This window comes from Macrobrachium nipponense, chromosome 32 (genome assembly GCF_015104395.2).
Source record: "Macrobrachium nipponense isolate FS-2020 chromosome 32, ASM1510439v2, whole genome shotgun sequence".
NCBI lineage: Eukaryota > Metazoa > Arthropoda > Malacostraca > Decapoda > Palaemonidae > Macrobrachium > Macrobrachium nipponense.
Window position 1 is genome coordinate 6,625,857 of NC_061094.1, and position 21,895 is coordinate 6,647,751.

The 21,895-nt window shown below is 37.7% G+C and overlaps 1 protein-coding gene across 1 annotated transcript in view; it reads right to left on the minus strand.

Annotated features, from left to right (window-relative positions):
- The window catches only part of LOC135207188 (heterogeneous nuclear ribonucleoproteins A2/B1-like), a 49,929-nt gene that overhangs the window by 19,341 nt on the left and 8,693 nt on the right, over nt 1–21,895 (minus strand). Inside the window, exon 2 of the mRNA XM_064238758.1 lies at nt 6,147–6,322. Within this exon, the coding sequence (XP_064094828.1) occupies nt 6,147–6,322 (176 nt within the window). The remainder of the gene's footprint in view (nt 1–6,146; nt 6,323–21,895) is intronic.

Genomic DNA, 21,895 nt, shown 5'->3' on the forward strand with positions numbered 1-21,895 from the left:
GACCAACGGCTTTACGTGACTTCCAAACAATGTCGAGATTCGTGAACTGCTATCACCAGAAATACACATCTCTAACCCTTCAGTGGAATGCCCGAAAATCGAACTCGAGGCCACTGAGGTGGCAGGCCAAGACCATACCGATCACACCACTGAGGCGCTGGAAAGGTCTATGGAAGAACCTACAAAGGTCTTAAAAAGGTGTTTTGCGAAGAGTTAAAGGTACAGGAATTTTAGGATAGGATATTTATTATTTATTCATTAGAATGATAATGCATCAAATAAATACTGCGCATGTGAAACAGTACAGAACAATTATTTCTAATACAATGTAACGTATTTATTCTAATTTTAGTTGGTGAAACAAGGCTCTATTTGGCCGTAAATTTTAGCGTACTCTAATTTATGCTAAAAGTCAGGAATATAACGTTCACAATTTATGCATGAGGGGAAAATCTTGCACGCATCCTGAGTAAGCTGGAGGTCGGATCATGCCTTGTTTTTCTTTGACTAGCGAACTTGTCTTTGGAACCGGACCATGTCAGCTAAGTAAGGAATGGATTCAATGTTTATTTATTATATTATATTTATTTATTATATTGTATTGTTTTGCTATAGTAGTAGATTCACATCAACCCGTGCATCTGATGTCTGGGCCAGTCCCTCACGACACTCCTGATTGGCTGTTGATACGCCAATCACAGGACTGGAAACTTTGTCTCTCTCGATAGTTCACATAGGCAGGATGTAGGTTCCACCTCTCCTGAGGGATAGTTTTGAAAGACTTGCCCTCATAAGAAGTGGAACATTCATCCTGCCTATGTGAACTCTCGAGAGAGTTTCCAGGCCTGTGACTGGCTTATGAACAGCCAATCAGGAGCGTCGTAAGGGACTGGCCTAGACATCAGATGAATGGTTGATGTACTGAAGTATGTATTAACTTATAATTCTTTATATTTAGCAGACCCGGACAGTTGGGTGAAAAACACACAGCTATAAAAAAAAATGCATTAAAATTTGTCGCTAAAACTGTGGCATACATTAATCCTGAATGCAGATGATTTATTAAACGCTGTAAACATTTTAAAATATGTAATTTGGTGTTATTTTATTTATCTATTTTTTTTAAGTCAAGTGTGAAGTTTGGTTTAAAAAATGGACCAAGATGGCTTTGATCATTGCTGGCCGATTAAGCTCTTCTGTTTATTCACGAGCGGCGGTTATCTGTAACGAAGAAGGAAACTAATCTATATAATATTTTTTCACGAACTGCTGTAAATAAGTGGCAATATATGTAGGTAAGTTGAGAAAGCATCCTGAAAACGTACGTTATCACGTACATGACAACGGATATCCTCTGTAGGCCGTTGAGTGTTTACATTTGTCCGTTCAAGTCGGACTCAAAGAAATTCTAAGAACACTCATTCCCATCAGCGGAATGGATCCCAAAGCGGGCGACAAGAGGTTCAACTGACAGGAATGAGTACGAATCGATTCCGGTAGGTGAGATGCACGTGAATTTAGGTACTATATTTGCACGGCAATATCAAGGTATAAATGAGACTTAAGTTACTTCGCAAGTACTACTGCCGGCGGCCGGTATCAATCGTCACTCCTGGTTGGCCAACGGGGAAACTTGGCAATTATAAAAAAAAAAAAAAAAAAATTGGTAGCTAAGAGAGTCTTGCGTTGCGATAGTTTGGGTTTACAGCGTTTCTGGTTTTAGCTTATGCCCTTGAGTCCTGGTTTTTTCTCTCTCTCGTTTTTGCTATGAGAAACTAGTTTTAACCGGTAGCATTGCCCAAACGCCTGCGCAGAAACGAGAGAGAGAGAATCTATGTTAAGGAAGACGAACAAGTTGCGTCTATTCGTGTAAAAGAGAGAACTTCAAAGTAATACTGAAATTATTAGTTTAAATTGAGATAGACATTCGTATGATGCTGTGACGAACTTTTTGACGCTGTATAAATCTCATCTATATGTATGTGGATGCAGATGATTTTGTTATCCAAAGATGACTGCAGGAAAAGTCCATGAAATAGAGGATGTCCATAAAGTCCCAGTACCATTAAAAGTAATATATACTTGTAGTGGTACTGGGACTTTATGGACACCCTGTACGATGTTCTCTCATAATTTAGTTTCATTCTTGGAGTCTCTGATCGAGAATTTGACTGAATATTTTGAGGAGCCGCTGGGCTGTGTACGAAACTCAGCCACGGCCCGCTGGTGCCCTGTGTTGTTTGTACCTATAGCGCTGCCAGAAGTAAGATTATGGCTAACTTTAACCTTAAATATATTAATAAGAAAAAAACTACTGAGGCTAGAGGGCTGCAAATTGTTACGTTGATCATCCACCCTCCAATCATCAAACATATCAAATTGCAGCCCTCTAGCATCTGTAGTGTTTTTTTTTTTATTAAAGGTTAAAGGTAGACATGATCGTATACCTCTGGCAGTGCCGTCTAAGGTACCAACACCATAGGCCGCCACCGGGCCGTGGTTGAGCCGCTGAGGCCACCCTCGCACGGAAAACTCGATTGCGCCGAAAAAAAACTTCGTTGAATTTTACTTGTTCTTGTCACAATTGATTTGCTTCTCCTTTCTCATAGTTCAGTGAATATTATTCCCATTCGAAGGTGAACTTTGTTAATTAAACATAACGAGTTTTAATAAATTTACCCAAGTGTTAAACTACATGCGGGCCACCTGTGTGTACATGTATGCATATATATACATATATATGCTTAAAAAGTCTCAGTAGATGCACGTGACTTCATTAAATAAGCGAATATCCCACAGAAAACTGCTAGGCCGAAATATGTCTTTATATAAAGACGAAAGCGCTTGGATTTTCTGCCTATCATTTTCCTGTGGTATTCGCTTATACATTTATATATATATATATATATATATATATAGATATATATATATATATATATATATATATATATATATATACTAAGCAGAATTTAGGACCAAGAAATTCAAGAAATTGACTAAAACGTATTTTTGAGGAATTCAAAGAGATATATTTTTCTCTCTCGCGGGGCACACTCAAAATCAAGCGAGGCCACTTTTTTGTCCAACGGGCTTTGGTTGGACCGGTCCTGAACCACAGCAAAAGCGTCCGGGGTTAAAATAAATCGGCGTAAACTTGACTCTCAGCACCTGTTTATTTTCAGCGTAATGCGGTTAATTCGGTATTGTTTGAGTCAGAATCAATGATCGTATCAGCGATTCTCTCTCATACTGGCAGAACGATATAAGAGAGAATTCACCCCTAGAATAGATAATGAAGATAATGATATAGAAGTAAGGGACGAAAATAGTGAATATTTAGCTGACATAGAAATTAATGAAGCTGATATTGTGCAGGCAATTAATGAAATTAAAAATGGAGCTGCTGCAGGGCCGGATGGAGTCCCTGCTATTTTGTTAAAGAAAGTAGTTCATTCTATCGCAAAGCCACTTGCAATATTATTAAGACAAAGTGTAGATACAGGCAAGATTTATGATGAGCACAAATTAGCATATATCACCCCTACTTTCAAAAGTGGATCAAGACTAGAGGCAAGTAATTATAGGCCTGTGAGTCTAACATCACATATTATGAAAGTGTATGAAAGGGTAATGAAGAAAAATATTATGAAACATTTTATATGAAACATTTAATAAAAAATAATTTGTTTAATATAGGACAACACGGTTTCGTACCCGGAAAAAGTACACAAACCCAACTGTTAGTCCACCGTGAGAACATATTCAAAAATATGAAAAGCGGAAATGAAACAGATGTGGTTTATCTAGACTTTGCAAAAGCTTTTGACAAAGTAGACCATAATATATTAGCAAAGAAAATTAGAAAACACAATATCGTAGATAAAGTAGGAAGATGGTTAAAAGAATTTTTACACAACAGAAAACAGATAGTTATTGCAAACGATGAGAAATCGGATGAAACCAAGGTAATATCCGGTGTGCCACAAGGTTACGGTGCTAGCTGCAATATTGTTTGTTATTATGATTGAAGACATAGACAGTAATGTTAAGGATTCGGTAGTGAGTAGTTTCGCTGATGACACAAGAATAAGTAGAGAAATTACTTGTGATGAAGATAGGAACGCTCTACAAAGAGACCTTAACAAAGTATATGATTGGGCAGAGGTAAATAGGATGGTATTTAACTCTGATAAATTTGAATCAATAAATTATGGAGACAGAGAAGGAAAGTATATGCATATAGGGGACCTAATAATGAGACAATCACAAATAAGGAAGCAGTTAAAGACCTTGGTGTGATGATGAATAGGAACATGTTATGCAATGATCAAATAGCCATTCTGTTGGCAAAATGTAAAGCAAAAATGGGAATGTTGTTACGGCACTTCAAAACAAGAAAAGCTGAACACATGATTATGCTTTATAAAACATATGTTCGTAGTCCACTTGAATATTGCAATATGATATGGTACCCACACTATCAAAAGGATATTGCACAAATAGAGAGTGTACAAAGGTCCTTTACAGCTAGAATAGAAGAAGTTAAGGACCTAGACTACTGGGAAAGACTACAATCCTTAAAATTATATAGTCTGAAAGGAGAAGAGAACGCTACATGATAATTCAGGCATGGAAACAGATAGAAGGAATAACAGAAAATATCATGGAACTAAAAATATCAGAAAGAGCAAGCAGAGGTAGATTAATAGTGCCCAAAACTATACCAGGAAAAATAAGGAAAGCACACAGAACATTAATCCACTACGCACCAGCATCGATAATGCAGCGTCTATTCAATGCGTTGCCAGCTCATCTGAGGAATATATCAGGAGTGAGCGTAGATGTGTTTAAGAATAAGCTCGACAAATATCTAAACTGCATCCCAGACCATCCAAGATTGGAAGATGCAAAATATACCGGAAGATGTACTAGCAACTCTCTGGTAGACATTAGAGGCGCCTCACACTGAGGGACCTGGGGCAACCCGAACGAACTGTAAGGTCTGTAAGGTAAGGTCTCTCTCTCTCTTTCAGTACATACAACATATGTGCATATGATGTCAGTCATGTCTGTGTATTTATATGTGTGCATACATATATAAATATTGATATATATTTACCGTATGTGGGGTACATTAACATATATATATACTATATATATATAAATATATATATATATATATATATACATATAATATTATACATTTATATATATACACACATATATATATATATATATATTATATATATATATATATATATATATATATATATATATATATATATATTATATATATATATATATATATATATATATATATTATATATATATATATATATATATATATTATACATACACACACACACACACACACACACACATATATATATATATATATATATATATATATATATATATATATATATATATATATATAATGTATGCTTATAAAAAATCACTATTTCTTGACAAGTTTTGAAGTCTTTCACCGTAACTTTTTTTATATATATTTTGTGAGACTTTAAAAAATATTTAACTTGGATTCAACTATATATTTACGGTTTCGACTAAACTTTTCTCAGAACAGTGGTGTGTTTTGGAAGAGGGCCTTGGATAAAAACACGCTTATCTTGATGGTAGACACGATCGTGGCAACCACAGTACTGGATAATTTCCTCTCCACCAAGGTGCGTCTACTTTCGGAAATGCATTTGAACACGCTGACAGTATATGCGGTGACTGTCCGCACTCTCACTCACTTCCTGGTTTCTATGAGTGAGCCTTCCATCTCCAACTACCTATAGCATTTATGACTTTTTGTCCTCTCCACACCCCTACTTAAAGTTCTGAATTGTACAGTTACTTCTAAGTACCTCTAAAAATCAACAGCTTCTATCAGGTTACCATTCGTATGAGTGTTCACTACTCCATGGTCACTGTTTCTTGCTCACAATCAAGTTTACTTTCAATACTTCTTCTTCTTTCTCTACAAACTTGTCCGTATTTGGGGTCGGTGTAATGGTTCTTCGACACGTTCTTCCATTTCCTTCGCTCCGGTGCATATTTGTCACTCAATCCCAACTCCCTCATATCTCTCTTCACACAGACAGTCCATCGCAATATTGGTCTACCTAACCTTCTCCCACCTGGTAGTCCCATCTTCATCATCTTCCTTATCGGGTGGTCTTCCTCTCGTCTCTTTATATGGCCATACTCTCCGCTGACAAACACTTAAGGGGTGACTGGTTTGGTGTAAGAGCATCCTGGGGGCAGTGCTGCCAAACCTGGGGGAATTCCCCCAGATCTTGGGGAAATGGGATGTCTGGGGGAATGGGGGAATTTGGCAAAAAAATTTTATAATCTGAGGGAATTAAGCAAAAAGATGAATATATCGCTTAAATCACGTTATTTTTAAGAGATAGCCTACAGTTTTGAAATGGATGTTAAATCAATTAAATATAAAATTCTCAACGAAGAATGCTACATACTATTTAGGAAAGGAATGCAGTCGGAAGTTCCGACTGCACTCATTTCTTAAATAGTATGTACCATTCTTTCACATATTGATCGAAGTAATAAAAATAATCACAAAAGTCATGATAACATTTACCTGGGAGGACTAGCGATAACACAACTAATAAATGAACCATTATCTAGTGATATTTTTAAAAGATTCAGGAATGACTGCTTAAAATTTCTTGTCGAGCTCTGCATTCAAATAAGGAAGAGATTTCCATTTGATGAAGACCGTGTAATTGCCAAGCTAAATATTCTTCATCCTCCTATTGCATCAAACGTAAGTCTTTCGCCATCATCAATAACTAGGATTGCAAGCACTTTCCCTAATTTAGCACCGCCAGCTCAAGTGAATGAACTTGACGATCAGTGGAGAAGTTATCGGCTCACAGCTAAAGAGTTACCTATCGCAAGTGACAACATACCACAATACCGGTATAATTCACGTTCCATCAAAAATAGCATGGGCAATTCCAAGTTTGCACTAATTTCTGAATTTATGACAAATCTATCGTGTTTACCACCTTCCTCAGCGTGTGTAGAGCGCCTATTTTCACAAGTGAACAACATTAAAACTAGGAAAACTTATTCATTAAAAGCACAAACAGTAGCTGATAGAATTTTGGCCAAACAATCAATCACGAAAAACACTTCAGACTCTACTAATTGGGAACCAAGCAAGGCATTAATTAGTGATGTAGAAAAGGGAATAACGAGTGTCAAGTACATTAAACGTATGAAAGAAAATAATATAGTAATGAATTTAGAGGCAGAAGAAGAGCAGGAATAGCACTTGGATTAACCATTGATATGTAGGCCTAAACTTGATTAGAATGTACTTTATTTATCTGAATCTTATTTTTATTATGAATTTAGAGGCAAAAGAAGAGCAGGAATAACACTTGGATTAAACTTGATTAAAATATACTTAATTTAACCAAATGTTAGTTTTATTACAATCTGGGGGATTTTAGTTGAATCTGGGTGAATTTTCACTGAGGTCCTGAGGGAACCTGAAAAATTTCATTGGGAGCACTGCCTGGGGGAAGGATGTGTGTGCTATGTCTCCAGGGCTGCTTAGTGCCTCTGTGGGTGGATGAGGTGGTGGGCAATGTTTATGTCACAAAAAAGGCAATGTCAGGGAAAGGGACATTAGTTGGAGGTGCAAAGTTCAGGGATGAGAAAATAATTCTCGAATGCAGTGAGGAATGGTTGGAGTTCGCATAAGATACAGCGCTGATTGGAGACAGTGAAGAGAAGCTGCAAAAACTAGTACGAGACTTTGAAGGCTTATATTAGAGAAGGAAATGAATAAATATGCTAACAATAGTTGGGATGTGAGGACAGTGAGAGTGATTTGAAACCCAAGGTGATGGAGTAGTGCTAATTAATATGGATAGTAGATGAATTGAAAAGGTTGATTCATGAAGGCATTGGGAGTCAGTTAGTAGACCAAGAATGGCCTTAATAAACCAAGAATGGCTTTAATAGACCAAGAATGGCCGAAGGGTGCATGTTAAAGATTTGGAAGAGAGCACCAAGGAAAGTTGGAATATATGGACACAATCTCCTTCATGGAATGAAAGTATGGATTTGAAAAAAAAAATGACAAAAATGTCGAATCTGTCCAGAAGAATTTTCGCCTGACCAGTGTTTTGAGAATGCAAGGAAGACCTAGAAAGTGCTCAGTTGTTAAAGAGAAATCGGTAATGGAATGAAGCTTCGCCTTAATATCCTGGAAAAGAGAGAGTTGGAAACTTGTTTATTGACACATTGCAGATGGGGCGGGTGGGTGGGAAGGGGTTGAAATTCACCTTCCTGATGATGAGATTTCTTTGCTGGTGTCATTGTCTCAACAGTTAAAGTCTGGACTTTTTCAGAAGCCTCCTGTTAGAGAAAATGGCTTAGGTGTATATATATATATATATATATATATATATATATATATATATATATATATATATATATATATATATATATATATATATATATATGTGTGTGTGTGTGTGTGTGTGTGTGAGTGTGTGTGTGTGTGTGTGTGTGTGTGCACGCTTTCCATAGTCCAGTGTTTAACGACCTTACTGGATGAAGCACTGTAGGGAGACTGCCACTGAATGAGAGAGGAATTCTATGGATTACTATGAGATTCAGGGTCTCTGTAACACGGTTTTTTGGACTTTGCTCCTTGTCAAAGCATCGGATGTAGCTGAAAGTTGACATATGTATACTTTACAATCACACACAAATTTTGTCAGCATTATCAATAACTTAAACCCGATAGTTTTAATTTTTATAGAGTAAAAATGCTCTAGCCGACGCCATGGCCAATGATTACGAGCCAAGAGTCGAAAAACATTCATTACGTAAGGAAGGTAAACACGCCTTTTGACGAAATGTGGCCCCGCCCATCCTCCAGACAGAAACTCCATCGGCTCTGAAACCCAAAGACTTTATGAATGGCAGAACGATACATAGATGTGGGTGGGGTATCAGTGCTAGCGTAGTAATACTACTGTAGCAGTAGTGCCGCAACAGTATAGCAGTAATATACATGAATTAAACGTTTAGGCCAACTGCTGGGATCCTTGAGGATCATTTAGCACTTCTTACAACTACTCGAGAAATTAGTTTTTATAGCCAGAAGTTAAATTTTCTAATCCAACAATTCCCATGATAGCCTTTAGTGTTATCCTGAATTATAACGAGACGAAAGTGGGTGGAGCCTCATGAAGTCATCATTCTGACGATAATTATTGGTGAAGGTTTAAAGCCAATATACGGTACTGGCTTTTTTTTCGGTAAATAGGTAGCCAATAAATAAAAATTGCTTTACATTGGAGATAGCAGTTATCAAATCAAGCTTGTCTACTATGTTTTTGAAAATTACCAACTATTCCCTACATCTTGTCAATCTGATTGTGACCAATAAAGAAGACTGTAATTTCTTAGGAAACCTATTTTGGGAGTTAGACTAATAATCGAAGTGTTTTTTGTATTTATTAACATATTTTGTTGGTTTGTTCATTATGACAATTATCAGTGGAGAGGTTCCAGAGTTCATAAAGGTGTACTGCTTTGCTTGTATTTAAATTTGTATGTCATTGTTGCCAGAGGTTTAGCCTTCGTTACGTATAGCCAATCATCCATCGAGAAAGAAGGAAGAAATGCTGTCATAAGTTACGTAACGAGTGCGTTCGAAACCTTTTCTCTGAGTAAGTTGGCCCATCTTCAAAAAAAGTCACTTTTACATTGTAAGTACCAAATTTATTCAACCTACGTAATGCAGAATACAGTCAAAATTTATGTGTAGATATAATATGTATTCTGAATAAGCGTTATATTTATGAAATGCATAGATAAAAAGTTATTGCGAAAAAACCGTGTTACAGAGCCCCTGAATCTCATAGTAGTTTCCTTTTAAAAGCAAACTGCTACTACTACTCGTACTACTAGTACGACTGGCAAGTTCTCTGAAAATGCATCCGAGGCCTATCGACTTGAGTGCATCAAGCAAACGACTGTTTAATAGACTGTGGCTAGAGAAATATGAGAGATTAGTAGTCCTACTATTCTGAACAGAACCATGGAGCCCATTGGAGACGTTGCCACTTTTTCCTGATCCTGCTCTTCCGTTTTCAAGTAGAAAAAAATCGTAGATGTGACAACGCATTGCTTATACTGTGTTACCAACTGCACCGCTACGGACTACGACTGCAGCTAAGGTGTGCAGAAGTACAGTTAACCGGATAGGTAACGTAAGGCATTAATTGGTCTGTATCTCGCGACGAGGATTACCAAGGTTTTAAACAAGGAAGGAAATTCCTGCTCTCTACGGGACATTGTGGAAGGTCAGAGGAAATACTGGATCCAGCAAGTTCAAAAGTCGGCACGAGAATTTCTTCCGTACATATGTCTACACCTGTGCACTTAAACAACAAATACTGTCCATTTTTGACCAAGTGAGGATCAACACTGCGCGGGCTATCCCTGTATAATTTACCTGTGCATATTATGCTATTTGTATACATCAGGTTACGGGAAGATATTCGCGAATAAAAAGCATAAAGTAAAACCCCCAATTCTTCCCACAACCTGAAAAACTGAGAACTGGCAACTGCCATTTCTGTGTAAGAGGCATTCATAATTATATACATACACGCGAGTTCTGTGTACCGTGGATACTTTCCATATCAAATATGATTTTAAGAACGACGTGAGCAGGCTTTATTCCCTTCCTCGTGGCTCCAAATGAAGAGGTTTAGATTAAAAACTGATTCCAACGTTCAAATACGCCCGAAAACTACTTATAACCAGCCGATGCGAGCCAAATCGTTGATTGTTTTGATTGTTACTTTCACAGCGGAAGAGTAAAAGTTTCTGTCAGCACGGTATATGTTTATTACAAACCTCTTATCCAGATGCGAATGGTCTCTCCCGTTCTAGCTTACAAAATGGAAGAAATGTGATGTGAATGGCTGTTTTTTTTCTTAATGTTACATAAGGTGGAGAATTTTACTTGATCTCAACTCCTATAAATTTATAAAACTGATCATTAGTACTACCGGTAAATTGTAAATTGTTTGGCAACGAACCGAATAGTACAACCACGGCCACCCATGACCCACGATCAATGCCCAAACATTTTTAATTTTTATCTCAACGATTTTGAAAATGGTAAACAGTTCACGCGTTGTTTTAGGGGTAGGCAAACCCTATAGCCAGCCTGCGTTAAGTTTTACGTTGGTGGGGGGGCGGCGGGGGGAGAGGTGTCGTCTAGAGGAAGGGAAACCACCCCCACCCCTAGCCAAGTCCAGGCTCGGCGCCCTAAAAGTCAGGTTAGGAATGTAAAGGTCTGGTTAATTAAGTTAGGACACGGTGCCCTTGGAAACATGGGCGCCCATTTCATATCTTCCCAAGGAGGGGCAAATCTTAATATAGGCCTATACATAGATATAGTTGCCGGTATTAAGCTCACGAACACGTTTAATATTATCCAGAAAAACCGTATCAACGCCTGCATTTCTTTAATGAATAGCAGTTTTATATATTACATATATAACATTTTTCCCCATCATTTCAAGGGGCGGGGATGGCCCCACGTGCGGGCGCCCATGCTTGGAAAAAGAGAGGTTGGTCTAAGGTTGTTTTGGTTACGCCTCATTCAGCACCGGACCAAATTTCCAAAGAAAACTCGGTGCATCCCGTCCGCAATTACCCAAAAAAGGCCAAGATGACATGAGAGCAAGAGGACAACATTCCCGATTGATTAAATATCATGCATTATTTTAATTGTTTTGGCTCTTGGCCGGACTTTCTGCACATTAGGCCTAGAATGCAAATCGGTAAGCCAAAACCGCGAACCGGTTACGGTAGCGATATTAATATATTTCAACCAAGTTCCCCGCCCCCCCCCCCCCACCCCCCCCCCCCCCCACACAACCCCCGCCGATCTCAAAGGACTGCATTTTGCCTTATAAAAACTCGCTTTGGAGTTCAATTATCTTTTCACCTTGATCCATATGAATTTTCGCACATTTTTTAGTATAGGAATAATGATATCACCACCATCAATATCATCATAATCATCATATAAATTGTGAGGTTTAGCCTTTATACGTATCTGCTTGCTGTCAATAAATTTATACTGAAGCAAATTATGAATTGCTACGTGTATTGTGCATTAAGAAGTCATTTCACGACAATGAGCCAATCAATAGAAGAAAAAAAAATAATATCTCGAACACCTGCCATGATTACCCAGTACTAGGATGTATATTTATTTTCTCGTGCGAAGCATCATCATCAGCGTCTAAAATATTTGACGAGGCGTATGTGGGTGTGTGTTTTTCCCATCCATTTCGTTCCTGCCAATTATGCTTCAGGGAATGCTATATATACTGTAGGTATAGGACTAGACCTTGCATCACTCTCGCATGTCGAGTGAAGATCCTCAAAATGTATCAACAACCAGTGTGTGATGCCACCAAGATCCACAGTCATCTAGTTGATTTTATCTTAGGGAAAAAAAACAGATCGACAAGATTTTTCAGACGTTTTTCGTTGCCTTCGGAAGAGAAAGCGTATTATGAGCCCCTTTGAAACACCCAGGCATCTGACATGATCAGATTCGACCGTCGAGAACTTGAAATTCTTAAGATTTCTCTTTTCGTTGGAGATGTAGTATGTAGTATGAGTATAATCGGTGCTATTTTGGTGTGCGATCTACAGTTTATAATTAATATAATCGGTGCTATTTTGGTGTGCGATCTACAGTTTATCGCTAGAATATAAATTAATAGACTATTATCTAAATATTTTAGTTACATTTTTTCTCTGTTATTGTTATTATGTTCATGTTTTCACGTTCACCTCCGAGGTGCTATGATGTAGTAATAGTACTAAAATGGCGGAAGCTCCGCGGGACGCCGTGTTTAGTACTACTATAAGCCCATCGGTGTTAGATTATAACGTGGAGTAGGCGGAATGCAAGGTAGAATGAGCACCAGTGATAGAAATGATCAGTTTTTCGTTGATAATCTGAATATTCATTGAGCTACCACCACCGGTTGACCTTGCAAAGAAAGCAGAGGATATTACGCGGAAGAACGAGAGAGGAGGGTAGTATATGTACTCGCTTTACCAGCGGGATTTCCGACTGCTTCCAGGGACGGGACGGGGAAAGCCCCCAAGATAAATGACGGGTTGTAGGAAGGAGTTAAAAAAAAGAGGGTTGGGGGAGGGGGAGCCTGTTTTTGGGGGGTGCGTACCAGGGACTACCAATCACAAAGCTGTGTTGATTGCAGGCTTCGTAAGAAAATGAACCCTGAGAATGAATGTCGCCTTTGATGTCAACGGCAAGAAATTGCTCTCTCTCTCTCTCTCTCTCTCTCTCTCTCTCTCTCTCTCTCTCTCTCTCTCTCTCTCTAAGCCAGAGATCGTTAATGCAAATGAAGCTTTTCTTCTGCTAGATGAAAACCAGATCTGTAGCCATTTAGTAATGAATCAATGATAAGGGTTAACCGTCGTGTAAAACCTGTCATGTAGGCCTATATATACAGCAGTTTAACGCAACTCAAAAGGAATTTTTTTTCCCATTTCGATAGACGCAGCGCTAAGTTGCCTTTCGAAGGCAAAGAACCTCCAAATTCGAGATCGAGTTTCTCGCCCGCATATGTGGCTGTTGGAGGGGGAGGGGGGGGGGGGAGGGGACGGATAGCTTGGTAGCATCAGTTGGCCAAATATTAGCTTTGGCTGACGAACACGCAGTGGATTATTCAGGCAGCCAATGATTTATTTAATAATACAAATAGTGTCGTTAAATACACATACTAGGCCTACCTCGCAGATGGCTTTTCAAATTATGCGTTATATATATACACATATATAAAAATATATCTATAAAACGTGCGTGTGTGTGGCGTCATCGTAGAGCAGCCTTGATACAGAATACCAATTAAAATTTTAAGATACGAAAAAAACTATCGTATGAGCCGTAATAAATTAAAATAATTAAAACCTTCAACGTGGTAACTGGAAGCAGTCACTTATTATTAGACTTTGACTTTAACCACGCAAACAATTCCACGTTAATTGGACACGTCCGTTATTATTGAAGCGTCGCTGAGAACTTATATCATACTCGCATAGCAATTGTATTTTATAATAATATCATTTGCGAATCTGATCATTTATCAAGTTCCTATTAAAGCATCGAATGTCGAGTTTGGGAAATAGACCGATCAGTGAAATTTTGTCAGAAACTTTGGCGTTTGAAAGTAATCGAATTATAAAGTTTGTGGAAAATGGTATTTTATTGACTACACACACACACACACACACACACACACACACACACATATATATATATATATATATATATATATATATATATATATATATATGTATATGATGTAGTATGAGTATGTATGTATGTATAAACGAATCCTTCTGGCGAGCCCCGTGACAGATGATAATCTGCTCGGTGGTCTGATAAAACTATTTCATAGTAATACTACTACTACTAGTAGTAGTAGTAGTAATAGTAGTAGTAATACTAATAACAATTACGGGAAACGACTTTTCGACTTTTTTTGTTAGGGAAGTGTGGCAACCCTTTCTGAACTCTATTCAAAGGAAAGGTCCTCACTACGCTATATACACTGATGGCTCTAAATCTTCAGTGGGTGTAGGAAGCGCTGCAGTGTCTTTGAAGAAAATGAGCCAGTTATCATTGCCAAATGAGTCGTCAGTATTCACCTCCGAGCTATATGCCATTTTACTAGCCATCAATATTGTTAAAGCACATGAAGAAAGACTAAATTTAAAATTTATCATCTACTCGGATTCACGAAGTGCCATAGAAGCCCTCAAAAGCTATTCGCCTGTTGGTATTAAAGATTAAAGAACTTTTAAACAATTTTTATCTTGAAGGGGTAGATATCGAATTATGTTGGGTCCCGGCTCATGTAGGAGTTGCTGGAAATGAAAGAGCGGATACTGCTGCTAAAACAGCCGTCAACCTGCCTCAACGGAATATTAATCTCCCTGTTAGAGATTACATAACTTTATTAAAAACATTTACAATGGAAAAGAGGCAAAGATTGTGGAGCAACGTATCTCAGAATAATAAATTAAGACAATTAAAGTCAGCTGTTTCTCCATGGGAGTCATCTAATCAATACGACAAAAAAAAACTGAGGTAATATGACTCGATTAAGAATTGGCCATACGAGATTGACCAATGGATTTTTAATGTGTACACCTCACGGCACTATTCCCATGTGCAGTGAGTGTGATACTTTTTTATCTATTAAACATATTATATTTTCGGTTTGTCGGGTTTTTAAGCGAGAAAGAGAGATATGTTTTGGTCGGAAAACGTTTTCTGACATTTTAACTGAATCAAGTAGTTTTTCTGTTTTTAGAATTTTAACTTTTTTAAGGAATACACGTTTAATTGATAGAATTTAAATTTTTACCTAAGATTTTTATTTTATTACTAATTCTTTTTAAATTACGTAGATTTAATATATAGTTAATTCTTTTTATTGCTTAGATTTCATATATACATTTATTTATTCATTCATTCATTTTTTCACTTAGATTTAGTACTATATTTGAAGATAAATAGATATATATGTGTATATATATAATTTATTTATTTATTTTTTTTTTATTAAATTTAATAAATTTTAGAATTCTTTATATCCCGATTTTTTTCGGGCCAGCCCTGTGAGAGTCAAGTTTGACTCATTGGGCTGGTAAAACTCCTTTCTTTAATAATAATAATAATCTGAACACTAACTGGTTCAAATTCGATCCATAGGCTAATCTATTTAGGACGCTCAGCTGAGCACCTAACTTTCATTCTTGAAAGAGAGCTCTTATCCAGTTTAGCGATTTTAATTGACATTCAGAGTAAATATACTGAAAACGGGAGAACAATCGTGGATGAATCAAAGGAAGTTCTGCAGCAAAAAACTAATATTCTTCGTACTAGCGTATCTTGAGACTTCGTGTGTTCCCTCTCTTAATTTTTTATTCTTTGTCAGACGTAAGGAATCAGACAATTTCTTCCGTAGTAGTTTACCTCTACGTCCTTGGGAGACGCCTGCCACGACCGTAAATTAGCAAAGATACCACCACGACTGGATACGTATGTTATTTTTCGTTGGGCATTTTTCAGTTGTGTAGTATAGCTCGACTGAAAAATGTTGAAATGCAAAAAAGAAGAAAAAAAATTTATCGTTTTCACTGAGACTAAATATTTGTTACGAAAATAGACCCATGAATTTTTACCATTGCCAAAGGAACCTTATTTCCCTCTAGACCATATTACGAAACTTAGGAAAAACCTACCACATTGGTCTAATAGCCCACCGTAGAAAATAACGGAAATAGTGATGTTGGTTGGTATAGATATGTTCAAAAACAACTTTTAGGGTAATCAGCATTATAGACACTGCGTCACTGAGCCGGTAATGGTATATAGCAATGCAACCCAATTCTTCAAAGGCAGGTTTTACCATTTCGAACTATCTAACCTCTACACGACAAGCCAGAAGCAGCATCAATACTAAAATAATTGAGAAAAAAGAAAGGCTCAATTAAAATTTCATCTAAAATAATTGGAGAACTGGATGAGAGATGAGATAGAGAAAAGAAGACATTGGCTGTGGCTTAGTTACTGGTTCACTGTTCAGGTAAAATCACAAGATGAGAGTAAACAGATGAGGACAGTCCCCCCAAAAAGGGGTCAGTACTGCCAGTGGACCTAATGCAGTGCACTGTAGAAGTTGCTTTAAGAGTTTTTGCAGCGTACCTTCGGTCCATAGCTACAACCCCTTTCATTCCTTTCACTGTACCTCCGTTCGTATTCTCTTCCTTCCGTCTTACGTCCCACCCACTCCTAAGATTTGACTCACAGTGCAACTGCTTTGACGTTTTCCTCCTGCTACATTTTTCAAACCGTTTTGCCGCCTATTGAGGACATAGCAATTCAACAGAACGGTCAACAGAAAAGGTTCAAGGTATGGTTTAGGACATTTTTAAGGAGTAAAACTGAAGATAAGAGAACAGAACCCTGAGGAACGCCACTAAAGAATGAGCAGGTTAGGTCAGAAGGCTGGACATTAGCTTACGCTGGGAAGTAATGAAGTGTAAACCAGAAGTCTGTTTAACAGAGCGTCGTGTCAGATTCTGTCAAATGCCTAAGGGGTGTCAAGACCGGATAGTAGTATTGTTAAGAACTTTAACCAGATATTCCAGTCAGGCTACTTTTAGCTATACACTGGAGTAACACACTAAGCAGCCGAGTGTATGGTAGAAAATGTCGTTGGGGTCATAGCCACAATTCAGAGAACCGCGAAGTGGCATAAAATGCGTTGTAAAGGTCTTTCATTGACCACCAGCTTCTATTTAGATGTCTAAAACTGAGAGCCTCCATGAACTTGGCGAAGGACCACATTTGACAACTTAAGTTTCGTAATCAATCTACAATATTTCTAGCTCTGGAGCACTACAGCTTTGAGGTAAGTAGTGTATACTGATCTTGATGAAGTAGTTTGGCTACGTGGCAATGGCTTCTTAAATCAAAAGACTCTACGCCTGTAAGTTCGTAGATGCCTTGGAAATTTCTGAACTTCTTAGCAACGAGCAAATGGTTCTCGCAGTCAAGCGTCGATGATATTGTTATTTTCAAAATTTTCGTTTCAAAATGGGCCATTTGGCCAGGAGTTGATAAGTCTTCTATCAGTATATCATCGTTAAATTCATGCAGCACAGTATTAATATTATTAAGTCAAATCAGACATTGTTCACATTGAAGAGAAAGCTTGCAGATCCTTAATTCCAAGTCAAATAAGCCTATAGAGTCTAGACGGAGTGTTAGGTTTCTCAGAAAATTTAATCAGTTTCGTTTCATTAAATCTAAAGCTATGATATAGCATTTGACTTATGGGTGATTTGTCAGTGACAGGTGACAAAAGATCGATATATGATATGATTCTTGGAGCGGGTGTGACGGTCTCGGCAGTGTTAATGAGTTATGTCACTATAGTCTTATAGTTCTTGTTGTGGCCAAATCCTTTCATGTTTCCCAGTAAAGACTGAATATTTTGGTTCCGTTTTCTAGTCAGCATAAATTGACAATGAGTGGATCCTTAGTTACAAGTCTCGCAGCGGCAACTATAGATCTCCAAAGTCATTTAATTTTCTGGTTTCGGGGTTAACCAGACTAAAGGAGAAAATTCTAAGTTCCATAACTTCCGTCGACCTCAAGTTATGTTTCTCGAGAAAACATGTGGCTCCATACCCTAATGGTTATAGTGCTAACGGTGCTACATTTCAAGTTTATTGACATAGTGTCCCAGAGCTGCTGTTTCACCACGCGGTTCAAGGTTTGTTACGTTTGTTTCCACCTCTTCTCCTGAAGTGACGTTACCTAATGTCGCGGCAGAAGCTTTGTATAGACGCATTGCCCCTGAGATTTTGAATTTCCCACACAATTCCGAATCCAAAATGAATATCTGACAAACTGCAGTTCTGCATAATGAAATCTAACACATTTCACAGGCCACAGGGGTCCTCAAAGTCTGCAGGGGCATAGTAACAGACTTTCTTCGTATGAAGACTTCATATCATAAAATTATGATGATTTTCTAACGAGTGCAGTTGTGGGTCCGTCACCAAAATCCATATCAAAAGATATATATCGATATGCGATTAAAGAGAATTTCTGACAAATGGAGGGAGATGAGTGTTACGTCAAAACCTGATGTTTTTTTAGTCTATGAAAAAAAAAAATTGGAATCTTGTGGTTGTATTGTACTTCCTATAGCTGCCATAAATCCCATGGAATTACTGGGTCCAGGGACCTTCCTCATCGTTGTGTGAGCGACTAGACGATATTTCCCTTTTCTTCTTCAGCGTTTGAAACTAGTTTCTCAATGATGGTACACACAAACGCGCGCCCACACACACATACACACACAAACACACACACACACACACACACACATATATATATATATATATATAATGTATGTGTGTGATATCATTAAGACAAATTCCCAACTTTTTACGTAATCTAAACTGCTAGTAAACAAACTACGCGCACACGATGCTTATAGTTTTTTGTTTATTAGTTTGTGTTATGCTTTTGTTTTTATACGAGCTTCGTTTTTAAGGGACTCGCTTTTGTCAGTATAAACTGATAACATGTCCAGTATTTTGGCCATTAAAGTCTTGTCTCAGGTCTACGATTTTTTCATTAGACTAAAACTGTTATATCAGACGTATGAATTATCCAAACTTCACAATGAACAAACTTTACACAATCTTTGTAAAAGTTAAAAAGTAATTAAGTATTTTTGGTAACAAAATGATCTGTTTACAACGTTGCTGTTTATTGCACACCACCTGTAATAGCAATGTCTCTGCCAAGGGCTTAGATGAAAAACTAGTAACATTCAAGGTGACTTAAGACACACGCACATACAAACTCACACACTTGATATACACCCTCACCAAAATAACCGGAATGAAAGCCATCGCCTTCTGCCCCGTCCAATAATAGGAAAAAAAGGTCTCTTTTCAGTTCTTGGGATAACGCCTAGATAGTTGAGGTGTAATGAAATAGGCGAAAACTGTATTTATAACTCTCAAGATGTTTCTGAAATCATGAGACGTCATTCGAAACCACTTTTATATCCACTCTCGCGTCGCAAACTGTGTCAATGAACAGGAGAAGTTGTTCGTCTCTACTTCCGAGATGTTTGCAACAGTTGCAGGAAGAGAGCTTCTGCGGATTTACCGTCACTCTGGTGTTAATCTAAATGCACACTTCTTTGTTCGCAATAGGATACTTAACTGTAAATCCAAATGAAACTTAAGCAACAGCCGAGTAGCAGGAACAATCCAGTAGCACAGTGAGCAGGTAGGCAGGCGCTTCACCCAAAAGGGCCGTCAAGGTGAAACTGAATCTAGTCTCCTCCAGAGCTAGTACAGGCTGCTGCTGCCGCCGGTAGGAGCCTCCAAAGAGGTTACTCGTAACCTTTGACGCATCTCACGGGTTGACGACGAGGCAACTCGCTGTGACGTCACGGCATTCCCAAGAATGTTTCACCACCGGAAGATCTCGCGGTGAGGCTGTTCGTAAAATAAAGATTCAGTAGAGCTTGTGACGGTGTGTAAAAGCATATCATCGAGGTTATATGGTAAAGATCGTGCCACGATCATATTTGCGAACAGTCAGGATCAGTTATCATTCAAGCAGCAAGGTTGCTTGTGGTTTGAGGCTTGGCATTGCTTTCGTAAGAACCCCACCTCATTACGATGCAGAGAGCAGACTGTATAATGCATTCATCATGCATTAGAGTTGTTGATTCTTGCTTTTAAAGCATACCAGTCCCGCCATTCCTCACCTAAGAAATGAAGTACCGTCACTAATGCAGAAACCACCAACGAATCACATTATATAATACAGCTCTATAACTGCTGAATCATGGATAAATCCCCTGTGCAGGAAACTTCCTAAACATTAGCTGCTGCTCGCAAATCGTACCTTTACATCTATCAACTTGTTCTTTTAGCTATATTTTGCACGAACATAATCTGGCAAATTCTTTTTTCCCGCCCAATTGCGTCCGACTCGACGCCGAGTGTATTGAGATGAAGCTGGCCCTCTCATATGCCAGTTCAATCAGTCATATATATTGATTGATTGATTGTGTCTATTAGAACTGGCGTCACAACATCTAGGTTACTGACACCGAAATAAATTTACAATAGGAAAAAATTATAATTAAAACACATTTCATGAAAAAATATTTAAATACATATATATATATATATATTAATATATATATATATATATATATGTATATATTATATATATTATATATATTTGTTCAAATATATAAATTCTTACATAGATATTCTATGTATAACCTAAATTTTAAATTTTGTTGAGGGAGGCCCGCCTCCAACATGAAGATATATAACTGCTCTATATATTGCAATCCTTTCCGAGAATTGTAGCTAATATAAAATTACCTTCTCTGTCACGTCCCCAAGTCTGGGACATTCAACCAGCAAACATCTCACAGTCAAGAGCACAGTAGATTCATCGCAAAATGGTGGATTTTCACGGGACATCAAGAACCCATGAGTGAGTTTTGTATGTCCAATCCTCAATCTACACAATATATATATATATATATATATATATATATATATATATATATATATAGATATATATATATATATATATATATATATATATATATATATATAAATTGCAAACAAAAGCTCAGCGTGTTACACGCGTTGTCTTAGACATTGGCTCTTGCCATACTTAAGTCTGTTGGTGTGCCACCTCGATGGCCGCGAGTTCGATTCTCGGCCATTCCACTGAGGGGTGAGATATGTGTATTTCTGGTGATATTAGTTCACTCTCGACGTGGTTCGGAAGTCACGTATAAAGCCGTTGGTCCCGTTGCTGAATAAACACAGGTTCCATGCAACGTAAAAACACCATACAAACAAACTAACATACTTAAGTCTCATGTGGATTTCCTGGAGAAGTTACGTGTCACTGACCTTATCTGGAATGGGAATCTGGGACTGAAATGGGAATCTGGGACTTGAATGAAAACGGCTCAGACAAACCTTGAGTTTGCACGTTGGGTGTGCCCGAGCGCTTTCTCTCAAGCTATATAAAAAAAAACCACTTTTCAAAACTTTCTCGCTGATATGAAATTGCTACTTGCTTAAAAAATTAATTCTTGATTTTGGAATTAATTTCCATTCGCGTTTTTAAGGACATATTTTTTCTCATAACTGCAGGTTTTTTTCTTTTCCGCACAGTGCATATAGAAAA